Source organism: Mustelus asterias, chromosome 8 (genome assembly GCF_964213995.1).
Source record: "Mustelus asterias chromosome 8, sMusAst1.hap1.1, whole genome shotgun sequence".
NCBI classification, from domain to species: Eukaryota; Metazoa; Chordata; class Chondrichthyes; order Carcharhiniformes; family Triakidae; genus Mustelus; species Mustelus asterias.
In genome coordinates, this window is record NC_135808.1 from 126,754,855 (window position 1) to 126,772,383 (window position 17,529).

Sequence of the window (17,529 nt, forward strand, 5' to 3'; positions counted from 1 at the left end):
TTTATCCCTCAATCAACATCACAAAAGCAGATGATCTGATCAGATTATTGTCTTTGGGAGCTTGCTGTGCATAAATAGTTGCCACATTTCCTACATTACAATTGCGAATACATTTTTAAAAGGACTTCATTGGCTGTGAAGCACTTTGAGAGGTCTAGTGGTTGTGAAAGATGCTTCTTTCCCCTTCATGCAGCAAGCCAAACAGGGAAGTCACGCTGGCGTAAAGGCCCTTTGGGCTCTCCTGCGCAATTCTCCAACCCCCTGCTGTTCCTGCCCCCGAAAATAGGAGTGTATTTTTCCGCTGCTTTTTATTGGGTTCAGACAATGGCTTTACACTTCAACTGGGTGAACTGAAAGCCATTTGCACCTATGAATCAGTGTGCTCCTCGCATCCTAGCCTCCTGTGTATTCCTGATTTTTATCGCCATGCCTTCTGGTGCCTAGGTCCTAATATCTCTCATTCCCTTAAAACCCCTTTCCTTCTCTCTCATTCTTCAACACTTTGATTTGATTTATTATTGTCACATGTATTAGTATACAGTGAAAAGTATTATTTCTTGCGCACTATACAGACAAAGAATACCGTACATAGAGAAGGAAAGGAAAGGGTGCAGAATGCAGTGTTACAATCATAGCTAGGGTGTAAAGAAAGATCAACTTAGTGCGAGGTAGGTCCATTCAAAAGTCTGATGGCAGCAGGGAAGAAGCTGTTCTTGAGTTGGGCATCTTTTGGGCTGTGTGGAGTTTGCACATTCTCCTCGTGTCTGCGTGGGTTTCCTCCGGGTGCTCCGGTTTCCTCCCACAGTCCAAAGATGTGCGGGTTAGGTTGATTGGCCAGGTTAAAAATTGCCCCTTAGAGTCCTGGGATGTGTAGGTTAGAGGGATTAGCGGGTAAAATATGTGAGGGTAGGGCCTGGGTGGGATTGTGGTCGGTGCAGACTCGATGGGCCGAATGGCCTCCTTCTGCACTGTAGAGTTTCTATGTTTCTATGTTTCTTTTCCCCAGCGGAAGAAGGTGGAACAGAGAATGTCTGGGGTGCGTGGGGTCCTTAATATGCTGGCTGCTTTTCTGAGGCAGTGGGAAGCGTGGACAGAATCAATGGATTGGAGTCAATTCATAATAACACACTGACCTCCGTAATGCAATCCTGATTTGTTAGGGCCATGACACTCCATGACCTTTGCCACCGTAGGTCATGGTATAGAGATACATTGACCATTCTTCAAGCCCTCAGAATGACAGGCTTGTGATGTTGAACTGGATGCCTTGGCATGAAGAGTCAGTGCAACTGCACATTAAATATATCTGCCAATTTCTGCTCGGATTCATTGAACTATCCATCTGTGGCAATATGGTCCAGTGCACTGCTTAATTGACGTCAATTTGCCTTATGCTGTGTGACCACCAGGTTTGCGTCAAATATCACAGCTGAAATTCTTTGATCCCACTGCTGTGAATGGAGTTTTAGCTGGGCACCAAATTCTCTGGTCTCGCTGGCAACAGTAGCAAGAATAGAGAATTCCAGCCCACGTTTTTGCTGCTGGTGTTTTCCGTGGGGAAACTTACCCCGTTTTGTACGATTTCCAGCTGTTTTGGCTTCATGGAATCCTGAATTTTCACAATTTCTGCAATAACTATGGATGATTTTAATCGACGTGTGAACTGGAAAAATCAGATTGGTAATAGCAGCCTGGGTGAGGAGTCTATCGAATGCTTTTGAGATAGTTTCTTAGAGCAGCACATTCTGGAACCAATCCAGAGAGCAGGTTACATTAGATTGGTATTGTGTAATGTGACAGGATGAGTTAATCTGAGATAAAGGCACCCCAAGGTAGCAGTAACCACAATATGATTAAATGTTGCATCCAATTTGAAAGGAGGAAGAGTGGGCCTAAGACTAATATCTTAAACTTAAATAAGGGCAACTATGGAGCATGAAAGCTGAGCTAGCTGAAGTGAACGAGGCTACTAGGCTAGGGGATAGATCAATAGAGAAGCAGTGGCAAACATTTAAGGGAATATTTCAGTGTGAGTATATTCCTATAAAGAAAAATTCTAAACCCTCCATGGTTGACATACTGCAGAAGTTAAAGAAAGTATCAAAGTTAAGGAAGAAGCATATAAATAAGCAATGATGAGTGACAGGTCAGATGGTTGGTCAGAATAGAAAGAACAGCAGAGAATGATGAAAAGGTTATGCAGGAGAAATAAATTAGAGTATGAGAGGAAGCCGGCTAAAGATGTTAAAACAGATAACAAGAGTTTCTACAGGCCTTTATAAAGGAAAAGAGTAATTAACGTGAGTGTTGGTCCTCGAGAGAGTGAGAATGGAAATTAATATTAGATAATGAGCACATGGTTTTGGGGAGGACGTATTGACATGAATAGAAGATTGACTGACTCACAGGAAGCAGAGAGTATGCATAAATGGTATCTTTCTGCTGGCAGGATGTGATGAGTGGGGTCCCATAGTCGTCTGTGCTGAGGCCTCTGCTTCTTATAATTTATATCAATGACTTGAATGAAGGGAGCGAAGACATGGTGGCTAAGTTTGCAGTTGACACAAGGATAGGTATGTTGTGAAGTTAACATAAGGGATTTGCAAACGGATGCAGATAGGTTGAGCGAATGGGCAAAAGTCTGGCAGATGGAATACAATGTGGGAAAAATTCACCAGGATCCTTAGACAGCACCTTCCAAACCCACAATCACTTCTATCTAGAAGGACAAGGGCAGCAGATACATGGAGACACCACCACCTGCTCACCATCCTGACTTGGAAATATATCGGCCGTTCCTTCGCAGTCGCTGGGTCAAAATCCTGGAAATTCCTCCCTAACCGCATTACAGCACGTGGACTGCAGCGATTCAAGAAGGCAGCTCACCACCACCTTCTCCAGGGCAATTAGGGATGGGCAATAAATGCTGACCAGCCAGTGATGCCCATGTCCCATGAATGAATAAAAAATGTGAAGTTGTTAACTTTGGCAGGAAGAATAAAAAAACAGAACATTAGTTAAATGAAGAAAAACTGCAGAATTCTGAGGTGCAGAGGGATCTAGTTTTCTGAGGTGCAGAGGGATCTAGTTTTCTGAGGTGCAGAGGGATCCAGTTTTCTGAGGCGCAGAGGGATCCAGTTTTATTGTGAATGACTCACAAAAAGTTACAATGCAGATACAGTTAATAATTAAGAATGCTATCCTCTATTGCAAGAGGAATTGAACGTAAAAATAAGGATGTTATGCTTCAGTTATACAGGGCATTAGTGAGACCATATTTCCAATACTGTGTGTGAAACTGTGGTCTCCTTGTTTAAGAAAGGATGCAAGTGCATTGGAGGCAGCTCAGAGGAGGTTTACTAGATTGATACTTGGAATGAATGAGTTGTCTTATGAGGAAAGGTTGGACAAACTGATTTGATTTGATTTGATTTATTATTGTCACATGTATTTACAGTGAAAAGTATTGTTTCATGCACACTATACAGACAAAGCATACCGTTCATTGAGAAGGAAAGGAGAGAGTGCAGAATGTAGTGTTACAGTCATAGCTGGGGTGTAGAGAAAGATCAACTTAGTGCGAGGCTTGTTTCCACTGGAGTTTTGGAGAGTGATGGGTGACTCGATTGAAGGCTATAATATCCTAAATGTTCGTGACAAAGTGGATGTGGAAAGGATGTTTCCTCTTGTGGGCGAGTCGAGAACTAGGGGGCATTGTTTTAAAATTAAGGGTCACCCTCTTAGGACAAAGATTAAGAGGATGTTTTTCTCTGAGGGTTGTGCGACTTTGGAACTCTCTGCCTCAGGAGGCGATGGAGGCGGGGGTCACTGAATGTTTTTAGCTGGGGGGGGGGGGGGGGTGGGGGTGGATTGATTTTTGTCAGGCAGGGGAATGAATGGTTATCGAGTGTTGGTGAAAATGTGCAATTCAAAACACAGATCAGCCATGATCTTATTAACTGGCGGAGCCGACTCGAGAGGCCACATGTCCTACTTTGACTAATTTGTATGTAATACGGTTGGAGGTGTCTCATTTGATGCATTTAGAACCTGGCACATTTGCTTCCACGCTGAATGTAATCGCAGACTTGGTTTTTCACAGGTTTGTAGAGTGAGCCGTGTTTTTGTCTGAGCGGAAGATCCTGGCAGAAGCAACATTTCCAGCAGATGTTATTTCAATCGGGTTGTGGTCCAGAACAATGGACTGTACACAAGTGTTGAAGCGATCTGCTATTGTGTCCCTGTCACTGGGTTTCTTCTCGATATGCCTTCAGATTAATCGCTTGTTTATCCCGTCAAGGTTCTTCTCAATCAGAGAATGCAGTCCAAACAGGAGGGGCTGTTTGCCAGAGGTTGAGCAGCAAGAGGGTGAAGGGTTCGAGGGGACAGAGAGGAACGTAGAGATGAGACCACAATCAGGTCAACCGTGATCTTATTGAGCAGGTTTGAGGGGCCAAGTGGCCTAGTCCTGCTACTATTTTTTTGTGCTCAATCCTAAATGAGGAACTCTAATTTTAGGATTGCACCCGTTGGTTTTGCACTCTCTCACCAGCGGGAATAGTTTTCTGTGGTCTGAGTTTGACTCCTGGAGCCTGGCAGCTTTGAACCCTGCTGCAGCAGCACTGGCAGAGGTGGTACCAGCTGAGGCTGGCACATCCTGAGAGCTGGGCTAAGCCTGTTTATAAATAAATAAATGAAACACAGAGCTAATTGTCAGATTGGAGGATGAATGTCGATGTGGAGTCTGCACATTCTCCCCGTGTCTGTGTGGGTTTCCTCCGGGTGCTCCAGTTTCCTCCTACAGTCTAAAGATTGGCAGGTTAGATAGATTGGCCATGCCAACTTGCCCCTTCGTGTCCCCAGATGTGTAGGTCAGGGAGAATTGGAGGGGAAAGTCTGTGGGATTATGGGGATAGGGACTGGTAAGATGCGCTGTCAGTGCAGACTGGATGGGCCAAATGGCCACCTGCACTGTAGGGATTCTATGATTTGAGATATGGGAGGACCATTTCCACTTGAAGCTCACAGGGAATTTTAATAGAGGTTCCTAAAACTTGGTAAACCAAGCTAAGCAGATGGGACTAACATTCTGTACAATGAGGCAACGTTTCACAGATGTGTCTGCAAAAACCTGATGGATTTTTGGCGGCACACTGGTTAGCGCTGCTGTCTCACAGCGCCAGGGACCCGGGTTCAATTCCCGGCTTGGGTCACTGTCTGTGTGGAGTTTGCATGTTCACTCTGTGTCTGCATGAGTTTCCTCCGGGTGCTCCGGTGTCTTCCCACAGTCCAAAGATCTGCGGGTTAGCTGGATTGGCCATGTTAAAATTGCCCCTTAAATGTCAGGGGGGACTAGCAAGGTAAATGCATGGGGTTAAGGGGATAGGGCCTGAGTGGGATTGTTGTCAGTATAGATTCAATGGGCTGAATGGCCTCCTTCTGCACTGTAGGGATTCTATGATCAGCAAGGCAAATAATTCACGTTTGGATAATATTAATTCCATTGAACCTCCCCCACATCCAGGTCATGCCTCCATTCATGTGACTGTCATTCCAGAGACACACGGCCAGTGTTTATCCCATTGCGTGTTGTCATTCTTTCAACCTGTTCCCATTGCATTCACAGGTCAGTGAGGTGAAAGGTCAAGAGGGAGCTCAGGAACATGAACTCCAGAGCAAGATCCATAACCTTGAATCTGAATTAAACAGAAAGAAGAAAGAATTGAAACAGCTACAGTGGAACGCGAATAGTGTGAGTTTTCTGGTCTGTCTGTGGGAGGGCAGAATGGATCTTTCTGTTTGAGTCACAAAGCAAATTAAAGACAATTTGGAAGCAGAAGCGACTTGAGATAAAATCGTACAAAACCAAAGTGAAAGAGAAAGGGCGGCAAAGTGGTTAACACTGCCACCTTGTGGTTAGCGCTGCCACCTCAGGGTGGTTAACACTGCCACCTCAGGGTGGTTAGTGCTACTGCACAGGGTGGTTAACACTGCCACCTTGTGGCAGTTAGTGCTGCTGCCTCAGGTGGTTAACACTGCCACCTTGTGGCAGTTAGCACCACTGCCTCGGGGCGGTTAACACTGCCACCTTGTGGCAGTTAGCGCTGCTGCCTCAGGGCGGTTAGCCCTGCCACCTTGCGGCGGTTAGTGCTGCTGCCTCGGGCGGTTAACGCTGCCACCTTGTGGCAGTTAGTGCTGCTGCCTTGTGGTGGCTAGCGCTGCTGCCTCGGGGCGGTTAACACTGCCACCTTGAGGCAGTTAGCACTGCTGCCTCGGGGCGGTTAACACTGCCACCTTGTGGCGGTTAGTGCTGCTGCCTCAGGTGGGTAACACTGCCACCTTGTGGCGGTTAGTGCTGCTGCCTCGGGGCGGTTAGTGCTGCTGCCTCGGGGCGGTTAGTGCTGCTGCCTCGGGGCGGTTAGTGCTGCTGCCTCGGGGCAGTTAGTGCTGCTGCCTCGGGGCGGTGAGTGCTGCTGCCTCGGGGCGGTGAGTGCTGCTGCCTCGGGGCGGTGAGTGCTGCTGCCTCGGGGCGGTGAGTGCTGCTGCCTCGGGGCGGTGAGTGCTGCTGCCTCGGGGCGGTGAGTGCTGCTGCCTCGGGGCGGTGAGTGCTGCTGCCTCGGGGCGGTGAGTGCTGCTGCCTCGGGGCGGTGAGTGCTGCTGCCTCGGGGCGGTGAGTGCTGCTGCCTCGGGGCGGTGAGTGCTGCTGCCTCGGGGCGGTGAGTGCTGCTGCCTCGGGGCGGTGAGTGCTGCTGCCTCGGGGCGGTGAGTGCTGCTGCCTCGGGGCGGTGAGTGCTGCTGCCTCGGGGCGGTGAGTGCTGCTGCCTCGGGGCGGTGAGTGCTGCTGCCTCGGGGCGGTGAGTGCTGCTGCCTCGGGGCGGTGAGTGCTGCTGCCTCGGGGCGGTGAGTGCTGCTGCCTCGGGGCGGTGAGTGCTGCTGCCTCGGGGCGGTGAGTGCTGCTGCCTCGGGGCGGTGAGTGCTGCTGCCTCGGGGCGGTGAGTGCTGCTGCCTCGGGGCGGTGAGTGCTGCTGCCTCGGGGCGGTGAGTGCTGCTGCCTCGGGGCGGTGAGTGCTGCTGCCTCGGGGCGGTGAGTGCTGCTGCCTCGGGGCGGTGAGTGCTGCTGCCTCGGGGCGGTGAGTGCTGCTGCCTCGGGGCGGTGAGTGCTGCTGCCTCGGGGCGGTGAGTGCTGCTGCCTCGGGGCGGTGAGTGCTGCTGCCTCGGGGCGGTGAGTGCTGCTGCCTCGGGGCGGTGAGTGCTGCTGCCTCGGGGCGGTGAGTGCTGCTGCCTCGGGGCGGTGAGTGCTGCTGCCTCGGGGCGGTGAGTGCTGCTGCCTCGGGGCGGTGAGTGCTGCTGCCTCGGGGCGGTGAGTGCTGCTGCCTCGGGGCGGTGAGTGCTGCTGCCTCGGGGCGGTGAGTGCTGCTGCCTCGGGGCGGTGAGTGCTGCTGCCTCGGGGCGGTGAGTGCTGCTGCCTCGGGGCGGTGAGTGCTGCTGCCTCGGGGCGGTGAGTGCTGCTGCCTCGGGGCGGTGAGTGCTGCTGCCTCGGGGCGGTTAGTGCTGCTGCCTCGGGGCGGTTAGTGCTGCTGCCTCGTGGCGGTTAGTGCTGCTGCCTCGGGGCGGTTAGTGCTGCTGCCTCGGGTGGTTAACAGTGCCACCTTGTGGCAGTTAGTGCTGCTGCCTCGGGGCGGTTAACACTGCCACCTTGTGGCGGTTAGTGCTGCTGTTCGGGGCAGTTAACACTGCCACCTTGTGGCGGTTAGTGCTGCTGCCTCAGGTGGTTAACACTGCCACCTTGTGGCAGTTAGTGCTGCTGCCTCGGGGCGGTTAACACTGCCACCTTGTGGCGGCTAGCGCTGCTGCCTCGGGACGGTTAACACTGCCAGCTTGTGGCGGCTAGCGCTGCTGCCTTGGGGTGGTTAACACTGCCACCTTGTGGCAGATAGTGCTGCTGCCTCGGGGCGGTTAACACTGCCACCTTGTGGCGGTTAGTGCTGCTGTTCGGGGCAGTTAACACTGCCACCTTGTGGCGGTTAGTGCTGCTGCCTCAGGTGGTTAACACTGCCACCTTGTGGCAGTTAGTGCTGCTGCCTCGGGGCGGTTCGTGCTGCTGCCTCGGGGTGGTAAACACTGCCACCTTGTGGTGGCTAGCGCTGCTGCCTCGGGGCGGTTAACACTGCCACCTTGTGGCAGTTAGCACTGCTGCCTCGGGGCGGTTAACACTGCCACCTTGTGGCAGTTAGCACTGCTGCCTTGGGGCGGTTAACACTGCCACCTTGTGGCGGTTATTGCTGCTGCCTCAGGGCGGTTAACACTGCCACCTTGTGGCGGCTAGCGCTGCTGCCTTGGGGTGGTTAACACTGCCACCTTGTGGCAGATAGTGCTGCTGCCTCGGGGCGGTTAGTGCTGCTGTCGCGGGGCGGTTAACACTGCCACCTTGTGGCAGTTAGCAGTGCTGCCTCGGGGCGGTTAACACTGCCACCTTGTGGCGGTGAGTGCTGCTGCCTCGGGGCGGTGAGTGCTGCTGCCTCGGGGCGGTGAGTGCTGCTGCCTCGGGGCGGTGAGTGCTGCTGCCTCGGGGCGGTGAGTGCTGCTGCCTCGGGGCGGTGAGTGCTGCTGCCTCGGGGCGGTGAGTGCTGCTGCCTCGGGGCGGTGAGTGCTGCTGCCTCGGGGCGGTGAGTGCTGCTGCCTCGGGGCGGTGAGTGCTGCTGCCTCGGGGCGGTGAGTGCTGCTGCCTCGGGGCGGTGAGTGCTGCTGCCTCGGGGCGGTGAGTGCTGCTGCCTCGGGGCGGTGAGTGCTGCTGCCTCGGGGCGGTGAGTGCTGCTGCCTCGGGGCGGTGAGTGCTGCTGCCTCGGGGCGGTGAGTGCTGCTGCCTCGGGGCGGTGAGTGCTGCTGCCTCGGGGCGGTGAGTGCTGCTGCCTCGGGGCGGTTAGTGCTGCTGCCTCGGGGCGGTTAGTGCTGCTGCCTCGTGGCGGTTAGTGCTGCTGCCTCGGGGCGGTTAGTGCTGCTGCCTCGGGTGGTTAACAGTGCCACCTTGTGGCAGTTAGTGCTGCTGCCTCGGGGCGGTTAACACTGCCACCTTGTGGCGGTTAGTGCTGCTGTTCGGGGCAGTTAACACTGCCACCTTGTGGCGGTTAGTGCTGCTGCCTCAGGTGGTTAACACTGCCACCTTGTGGCAGTTAGTGCTGCTGCCTCGGGGCGGTTAACACTGCCACCTTGTGGCGGCTAGCGCTGCTGCCTCGGGACGGTTAACACTGCCAGCTTGTGGCGGCTAGCGCTGCTGCCTTGGGGTGGTTAACACTGCCACCTTGTGGCAGATAGTGCTGCTGCCTCGGGGCGGTTAACACTGCCACCTTGTGGCGGTTAGTGCTGCTGTTCGGGGCAGTTAACACTGCCACCTTGTGGCGGTTAGTGCTGCTGCCTCAGGTGGTTAACACTGCCACCTTGTGGCAGTTAGTGCTGCTGCCTCGGGGCGGTTCGTGCTGCTGCCTCGGGGTGGTAAACACTGCCACCTTGTGGTGGCTAGCGCTGCTGCCTCGGGGCGGTTAACACTGCCACCTTGTGGCAGTTAGCACTGCTGCCTCGGGGCGGTTAACACTGCCACCTTGTGGCAGTTAGCACTGCTGCCTTGGGGCGGTTAACACTGCCACCTTGTGGCGGTTATTGCTGCTGCCTCAGGGCGGTTAACACTGCCACCTTGTGGCGGCTAGCGCTGCTGCCTTGGGGTGGTTAACACTGCCACCTTGTGGCAGATAGTGCTGCTGCCTCGGGGCGGTTAGTGCTGCTGTCGCGGGGCGGTTAACACTGCCACCTTGTGGCAGTTAGCAGTGCTGCCTCGGGGCGGTTAACACTGCCACCTTGTGGCGGTTTGTGCTGCTGCCTTGGGGCGGTTCGCACTGCCACCATGTGGTAGTTAACTCTGCTGCCTCAGGGTGGTTAATACTGCCACCTTGTGGCGGTTATTGCTGCTGCCTTGGGGTGGCTAGCATTGCCACCTTGTGCCCGTTAGTGCTGCCACCTCAGGGCGGTTAGCGCTGCTGCCTCGGGGCGCCAGGGACCCAAGTTCAATTCCCGGCTTGGGTCACTGACTGTGTGGAGTTTGCACGTTCTCCCTGTGCCTGCGTGGGTTTCCTCCGGGTGCTCCGGTTTCCTCCCACAGTCCAAAGATGTGCGGGTTAGGTTGATTGGCTCGGGAGATGTGTGGGACTATGGGGTTAGGGTGGAGGGGTAGTATGCCTGGATGGGATGTTTTTACGGAGAGTTGGTGCAAACTCAGTGGTCTGAATGGTCTCCTTCTGCACTGTAGGGATTCTATGGCTGTACAAAAATCTATACCCCAAGTGAGGGAGCGTGACTGGGGGAAGATGTTCCGCTTGTGATTTGAAACAGGATAAACTCAACTCACCTTTCCCCCCCATGTTTTCTTTCCTCCTCTCGACTGTTCCCTGCCTAAGCATACTGAGCCATCCAAGATAGCAAACTCTGTGATTTGCTCGCATTCTCCACTGCTGGTGCCAAAAGGAGGAGGAAATAAAGAAATAAAGACTTGTATAATGCCTTCGAATTGCCCAAAGCACTAGCCAATGACGTGCCTATGAAATGCAGTCACTGTCGCGAAATGCAGGCAATTTACAAATAGGTAGGCCCACAGAACACGCCATTTCCCTGGCCCTGCACTCAACCCTGAAACACCTAGATAACAAAGACACCTCTGTCAGACTCCTATTTATTGACTACAGCTCAGCCTTCAACGCCATTATTCCTACAAAACTCATCTCCAAACTCTGTGACCTGGGGCTTGGCTCCTCCCTCTGCGACTGGATCCTGAATTTCCTAACTCACAGACCACAATCAGTAATGATGGGCAACAACACCTCCTCCACAATCCTCCTCAACACCGGTGCCCCACAAAGCTGTGTTCTCAGCCCCCTACTATACACCTTATACACCTGTGACTCTGCAGCCAAATTCCCCTCCAATTCGATCTTCACGTTTGCTGACGACACCACTGTAGTGGGTCGAATATCAAACAATGACGAGACAGAGTACAGGAATGAGATAGAGAATCTAGTGAACTGGTGCAGCAACAATAATCTCTCCCTCAATGTCAACAAAACAAAGGAGATTGTCATCGACTTCAGGAAGCGTAAAGGAGAACATGTCCCTGTCTACATCAACGGGGATGAAGTAGAAAGGGTCGAGAGCTTCATGTTTTTAGGTGTCCAGATCACCAACAACCTGTCCTGGTCCCCCCATGCCGACACTATGGTTAAGAAAGCCCACCAACACCTCTATTTTCTCAGAAGACGAAGGAAATTTGGCATGTCAGCTACGACTCTTACTAACTTTTACAGATAGAAACATAGAAAAACTACAGCACAAACAGGCCCTTCGGCCCACAAGTTGTGCCGAACACATCCCTACCTTCTAGACCTACCTATAACCCTCCATCCTATTAAGCTCCATGTACTCATCCAGGAGTCTCTTAAAAGACCCTATTGAGTTCGCCTCCACCACCACTGATGGCAGCCGATTTCACTCGCACCATAGAAAGCATTCTTTCTGGGTGTATCACAGCTTGGTATGGCTCCTGCTCTGCCCAAGACCGCAAGGAACTACAAAAGGTCGTGAATGTAGCCCAATCCATCACACAAACCAGCCTCCCATCCATTGACTCTGTCTACACTTCCCACTGCCTCGGCAAAGCAGCCAGCAAAATTAAGGACCCCACGCACCCCAGACATTCTCTCTTCCACCTTCTTCCATCGGGAAAAAGATACAAAGGTCTGGGGTCACATACCAATCGACTCAAGAACAGCTTCTTCCCTGCTGCTGTCAGACTTTTGAATGGGCCGACCTTGCATTAAGTTGATCTTTCTCTGTACCCTAGCTATGACTGTAACACTACGTTCTGCACCCTCTCCTTTCCTTCTCTATGAATGGAATGCTTTGTCTGTATAGCACGCCAGAAACAATACTTTCACTGTATGTTAATACATGTGACAATAATAAATCAAATCAATGTACTGTATGAGACATGCATTGGTGCATCAGTGTCCTGCAGTGTGTGAGATGTGCATGATGCAGGGAAATTGGATCAGCTCATTGGGCCAGTGTTGAGATGAAAACAGAAACCTTGGAAATACTCAGCAGATCAGGCAGTGTCTGTGGAGAATATGCAATGCAATTTCATGTCCTGCCAATATTTGACTGGAAACAGAATAACTTGTGCTTTTAATGCAAGGAGCTAAAAACACAATTCAAGTATTTTGTCAGAACCTGTTTTTATGGCCTATGTGCCTAACTTTGAAACCAGTGCCTCTCGGTTTATTAGGTCTGACTCAAAACAAGTAAAGATTAATATTCTTTTAATGAAGTACTAATTGCAAATGAGGAAATATCCCGAGGAAAGGTATTTTAATATTCTTTATCATGATCGTACATCTGTTGGAAACACGCTAGGTAATTAAAAAAGGCACAGATTCACCATGTGGTGGCTAGCCTCCAGATTAGAGCCACCATCTGTGCCCCCTTGGAGTTTTTGAAGTCTCGTGAATATGCCCAATACATATCAGTTTGATTCGATTTATTAATGACACATGTATTGTGATACAGTGAAAAGTGTTGTTCTTTGTATGCTATACAGACCATGGTATGGTATGGCTCCTCTTCTCCCAAGAAACTACAAAAGGTCGTTAATGTAGCCCAATGTTTCACGCAAACCAGCCTCCCATCCATTGACTCTGTCTACAGTCAGCATAATTAAGGACCCCACGCACCCCGGACATTCTCCCACCTTCTTCCGTCGGGAAAAGATACAAAAGTCTGAGGTCACGTACCAACCCACTCAAGAACAGCTCCTTCCCTGCTGCCATCAGACTTTTGAATGGACTTACCTTGCATTAAGTTGACCTTTCTCTACACCCTAGCTATGACTGTAACACTACAATCTGCATTCTCATTTCCTTCTCTATGAACGGTATGTTTTGTCTGTATAGCGTGCAAGAAACAATACTTTTCACTGTATGTTAATACATATGACAATAAATCAAATCAAAAGCATTCCGTTCATAGATACATTGGGGAGAAGGAAAGGAGAGTGTGCACAATATAGTGTTATAGACATAGCTAAGGTGTAGAGAAAGATTAGCTTAATATCAGGTAGGTCCATTCAAAAGTCTGATGGCAGCAGGAAAGAAGATGTTCTTAAGTCAGTTGTTATGTGACCTCAGACTTTTGGATCTTTTTCCCAATGGAAGAAGGTGGAATAGAGTATGTCCGGGATGCGTGGGATCCTTGATTCTGTTGGCTGCTTTTCTGAGGCAGCAGTGCACACTCTCCTTTCCTTCTCCCCAATGTACTCGATGAACGGTATACTTTTGACTTGATTTGATTTATTATTGTCACGTGTATTAGCATATAGTGAAAAGTATTGTTTCTTGCGCACTATACAGACAAAACATACTGTTCATAGAGAAGGAAACGAGAGAGTGCAGATTGTAGTGTTACAGTCATAGCTAGGATGTAGAGAAAGATCAACTTAATGCAAGGTAGGTCCATTAAAAATCAATGGAAGGGAGGCTGCTTTGTGTGACGGACTGGTCTTCATTCACGACCCTTTGTAGTTTGTTGCAGTTTTGGGCAGAGCAGAAGCCATACCAAGCTGTGATACAACCAGAAAGAATGCTTTCTATGGTGTACCTGTAGAAATTGGTGATAGTCATAGCGAACATGCCAAATTTCCTTAGCGTCCTGAGAAATTGGTGGGCTTTCTTAATTATAATGTTGGCGTGGAGAGACCAGGATAGGTTTTTGGTGATCTGGACACCTAGAAGCTTGAAGCTCTCGACCATTTTCATTTCATCCCCCTTGCTGTAAACAGATTTGTCTTGGGTACGAGCATTTTTGCTCTGAGGTCGGGGTGGCTGTGGGTACAAGCCTCTTATCCAGCACCTGAGTAGGTAATCTAGACTCGAAGTTTCAGTTCCTGCATTGCCAGAGATGAGATTTCAACAGCCTGGTTAGGTAAATGTTTTTAAAAGTATTGCACTAGTCAAAGAAGAGCTTGAGTTTTCCCAGTTTGTGACCAAAATATCTCTCTCTTAGTTAACACTAATAAACCGGGGCAAAAACATTACCTCTGCCAACCTCCTCCCCCCCCCCCCCCCCCCCCCCTCCCCCACCCCTTCAGCGTCCAAAGTAATAAAAGATAATCCACTCCCAGAAACCACCCTTCTATCATGCAGAATATGCTCCCCAGGCCCCCTCAACATCCACGTTAGTGTCTAAATAGAAATATCGAGGAGGGATAAAAGTAGAAAATGTTTTGATGCCCTACCAGCGCTGACGTCCTGTTGAGGTTCTGGGCGACACGGTGGCACAGTGGTTAGCACTGCTACCTCACCTGGGTTCGATTCCCAGCTTGGGTCACTGTCTGTGTGGAGTTTGCACATTCTCCCTGTGTCTGCGTGGGTTTCCTCCGGGTGCTCCGGTTTCCTCCCACAGTCCGAAAGACGTACTGGTTAGGTGCATTGGCCATGCTAAATTCGCCCTCAGTGTACCCGAACAGGCGCCGGAGTGTGGGGACTAGGGGATTTTCACAGTAACTTCATAGCCTACTTGTGACACTAATAAATAAACTTAAACTTTCAGAGGGAGAATCTGTGTCGTTGGCCAGACCAGCATTTATTGTCCATCCCTGGTTGCCCTTGAGAAGGTGGAGGTGAGCTGCCTTCTTGAATCTCACAGTAAGAAGTCTCACAACACCAGGTTAAAGTCCAACAGGTTTATTTGATAGCACGAGCTTTTGGAGCGTTGCCCCCTCATCAGGTGAGCGAATCGTTGCAGTCCATGTGCTGCGGGTTGACCCACAATGCCTCCATTATTCAGTGAGAACCCTTTGAATAATTTCAATGCCCAAGTCTGAACTGCTGAGGGGAAAAAACAGATTGTTGTGTGCTTTGTTTAAGATGAATTTCATTTCCAAATTTCCTTTGGGGCTCCCAAGAAACTTGTGCATTCATCTCAAATTGGACTAAACTCAGTGACACTGAGTGATGAACAAGTGAGAAGCTGGTATAATGGCAGGGTCAGTCACGGGGTGAAAACCTTGTTCTAGTCTTGCTGTTAAATCTATTATTTACAGAAAAATGAAGCTGAACGCTGGTGTTGTTCTAAGCTTGTTTGATTATGGATCAGACACTAAATAAATATTACATATGGATTAACCTTGATGACATTGTGCAAGCTAGTGTGAGATGATCATTTAGATTTCCTTTGAGCTATAGCACTCATTATTGTTTTCTGATTATTTTTTTGCTGGATTATAAGATTCCACTAGATTTCCCATCATCATCTTTTACTTCCTTTCCAAAGATGTGAAAAGGAGAAATACAAAATGGCTTTGAAATTCCTAACTGCTTTGGAACCATTGAATTCTGCACCTTCACTGCATTTGATTAAATCCTTCTACCAACAAAATGGGGCGGCACGGTGGCACAGTGGTTAGCACTGCTGCCTCACAGCATCCGGGTTCGATTCCTGGCTTGGGTCACCTGTCTGTGCACAGTCTGCACATTCTCCCCGTCTGCGTGGGTTCAAGAGGGTTCGGTTTAGCTCAGTTAGCTGGACAGCTGGTTTGTGATGCAGAGTGGCACCAACAGTGTGGGTTCAATTCCCATTCCGGCTGAGGTTATTCATGAAGGCCCCGCCTTCTCAATCATAGAATCCCTACAGTGCAGAAGGAAGGCATTCGGCCCATCGAGTCTGCACCGATCACTTTCCCACCCAGGCCCTAACCCCATAACTCCAAACATTTACCCGAGCTCGTCCCTTTGACTCTAAGGGACAATTTTAGCATGGCCAATCCACCTAACCCGTCTTTGGACTGAGAGAGGAAACCGTAGCACCCGGAGGAAAGCCACGCAGACACGGAGAGAATGTGTAGACGCCACACACAGAGGGACTCAAGCCGGGAATCGAACCCGGGTCCCTGGCATTGCGAGACAGCAGTGCTAACCACTGTGCCACCGTGCCGCCTGTTCTTGCCCCACCACTGAGGTGTGATGACCCTCAGATTAAATCACCACCAGTCACAGCCTTTGGTCATCTGGGACTATGACGACTTTACTTTGTTTCTATTCAAGTAGTCACCTTAGGTGCGGGGGGTACGGGAAAAAGAGAGCGGAATGGCACTAACTCATGATGCTCATTTGGAGAGCTGGTGCAGACACGATGGGCCAAATGGCCTCCGTCTGCGTTGTATCAACTCTGTGATTCCAGTGCTACACTGGAAAATTCAATGCTTAAATTAGCACGGCAGCTGAAATACTGACTCTTGTATTGATTGGAAGTAGAGAAATTTACATTAAGCCACTCATTCTTAACCTTAATGAAGATATTCTGTTGAAGTTCACTGAATTAATCTTGCTTTTTCAGGCTGAGATGAGTCATAAAACACAACTCCAGGAGTTGAAGCTCCGTCTCGAGGAATCGGAAAATGATAATCAGAGTATCCAGAATTACATCGAGTTTCTCAAGATGTCCTATGCAATTATGTTTGGGGACAGCACCTTGACAGAATATCAGACTGAGCCATCTCTGAGATGAGTAACTTAATCTCCAGAGGATTTCTTGGAGTATGGCAGGGGCCGCACGCTCAATATTCGATGTACTTTTTATAGTTAATTGTGGAAAACGTGTTTTTTTTTAGTTAGATTTAAGAAATTTCAGTAAAGATCATGTAAAATTTTTGAGCAAGATCAAATTACCAGAGATTATGAGCAAATGCTACACAATACAGATGTAATACTACTGATCTCAATGCTTACAAATGAATATGCTTGAATTTTGCATAGCATCATAGAAACCCTACAGTGCAGAAGGAGGCCATTCAGCTCATCGAGTCTGTACCGACAACAATCCCACCTAGGCTCTATCCCCGTAACCCTACATATTTACCCAGCTAACCCCACTTACATAACTGCGGGAGGAAACTAGAGCAGACACAGGGAGAGCAAAGAACAAAGAAAATTACAGCACAGGAACAGACCCTTCAGTCCTCCAAGCCTGCACCAAACATGCTGCCCGTCTTAACTAAAACCCCCTATCCTTCCGGGGACCATATCCCTCTATTCCCATCCTATTCATATATTTGTCAAGACTCACTATCCAGGCACCATCCTGGTAAATTTTTTTCTGTACCCTCTCCAAAGTCTCCACATCCTTCTGGTAGTGTGGCGACCAGAATTGAACACTATATTCCAAATGCGCCCTAACTAAGGTTCTATAAAGCTGCAACATGACTTGCCAATTTTTAAACTCAATGCCCTGGCCGATGAAGGCAAGCATGCCGTATGCCTTCTTGACTATCTTCTCCACCTGCATTGCCACTTTCAATGACCTGTGTACCTGTACACCCAGATCCCTTTGCCTATCAATACTCTTAAGGGTTCTGCCATTTACTGTATATTTCCTATCTGTATTGGACCTTCCAAAATGCATTACCTCACATTTGTCCGGATTAAACTCCATCTTCCA

At 49.8% G+C, this 17,529-nt stretch overlaps 1 protein-coding gene across 1 annotated transcript in view; it reads left to right on the plus strand.

Moving 5' to 3' along the window:
• LOC144497538 (outer dense fiber protein 2-like) overlaps window positions 1–17,146 on the plus strand; it is a 71,745-nt gene extending 54,599 nt beyond the window's left edge. The window contains exons 17-18 of the mRNA XM_078218939.1: window positions 5,627–5,752; window positions 16,429–17,146. Coding sequence (XP_078075065.1) covers window positions 5,627–5,752; window positions 16,429–16,599 — 297 coding nt within the window. The 3' untranslated portion in view covers window positions 16,600–17,146. The remainder of the gene's footprint in view (window positions 1–5,626; window positions 5,753–16,428) is intronic.
• The last annotated feature ends 383 nt before the right edge of the window (window positions 17,147–17,529 follow it).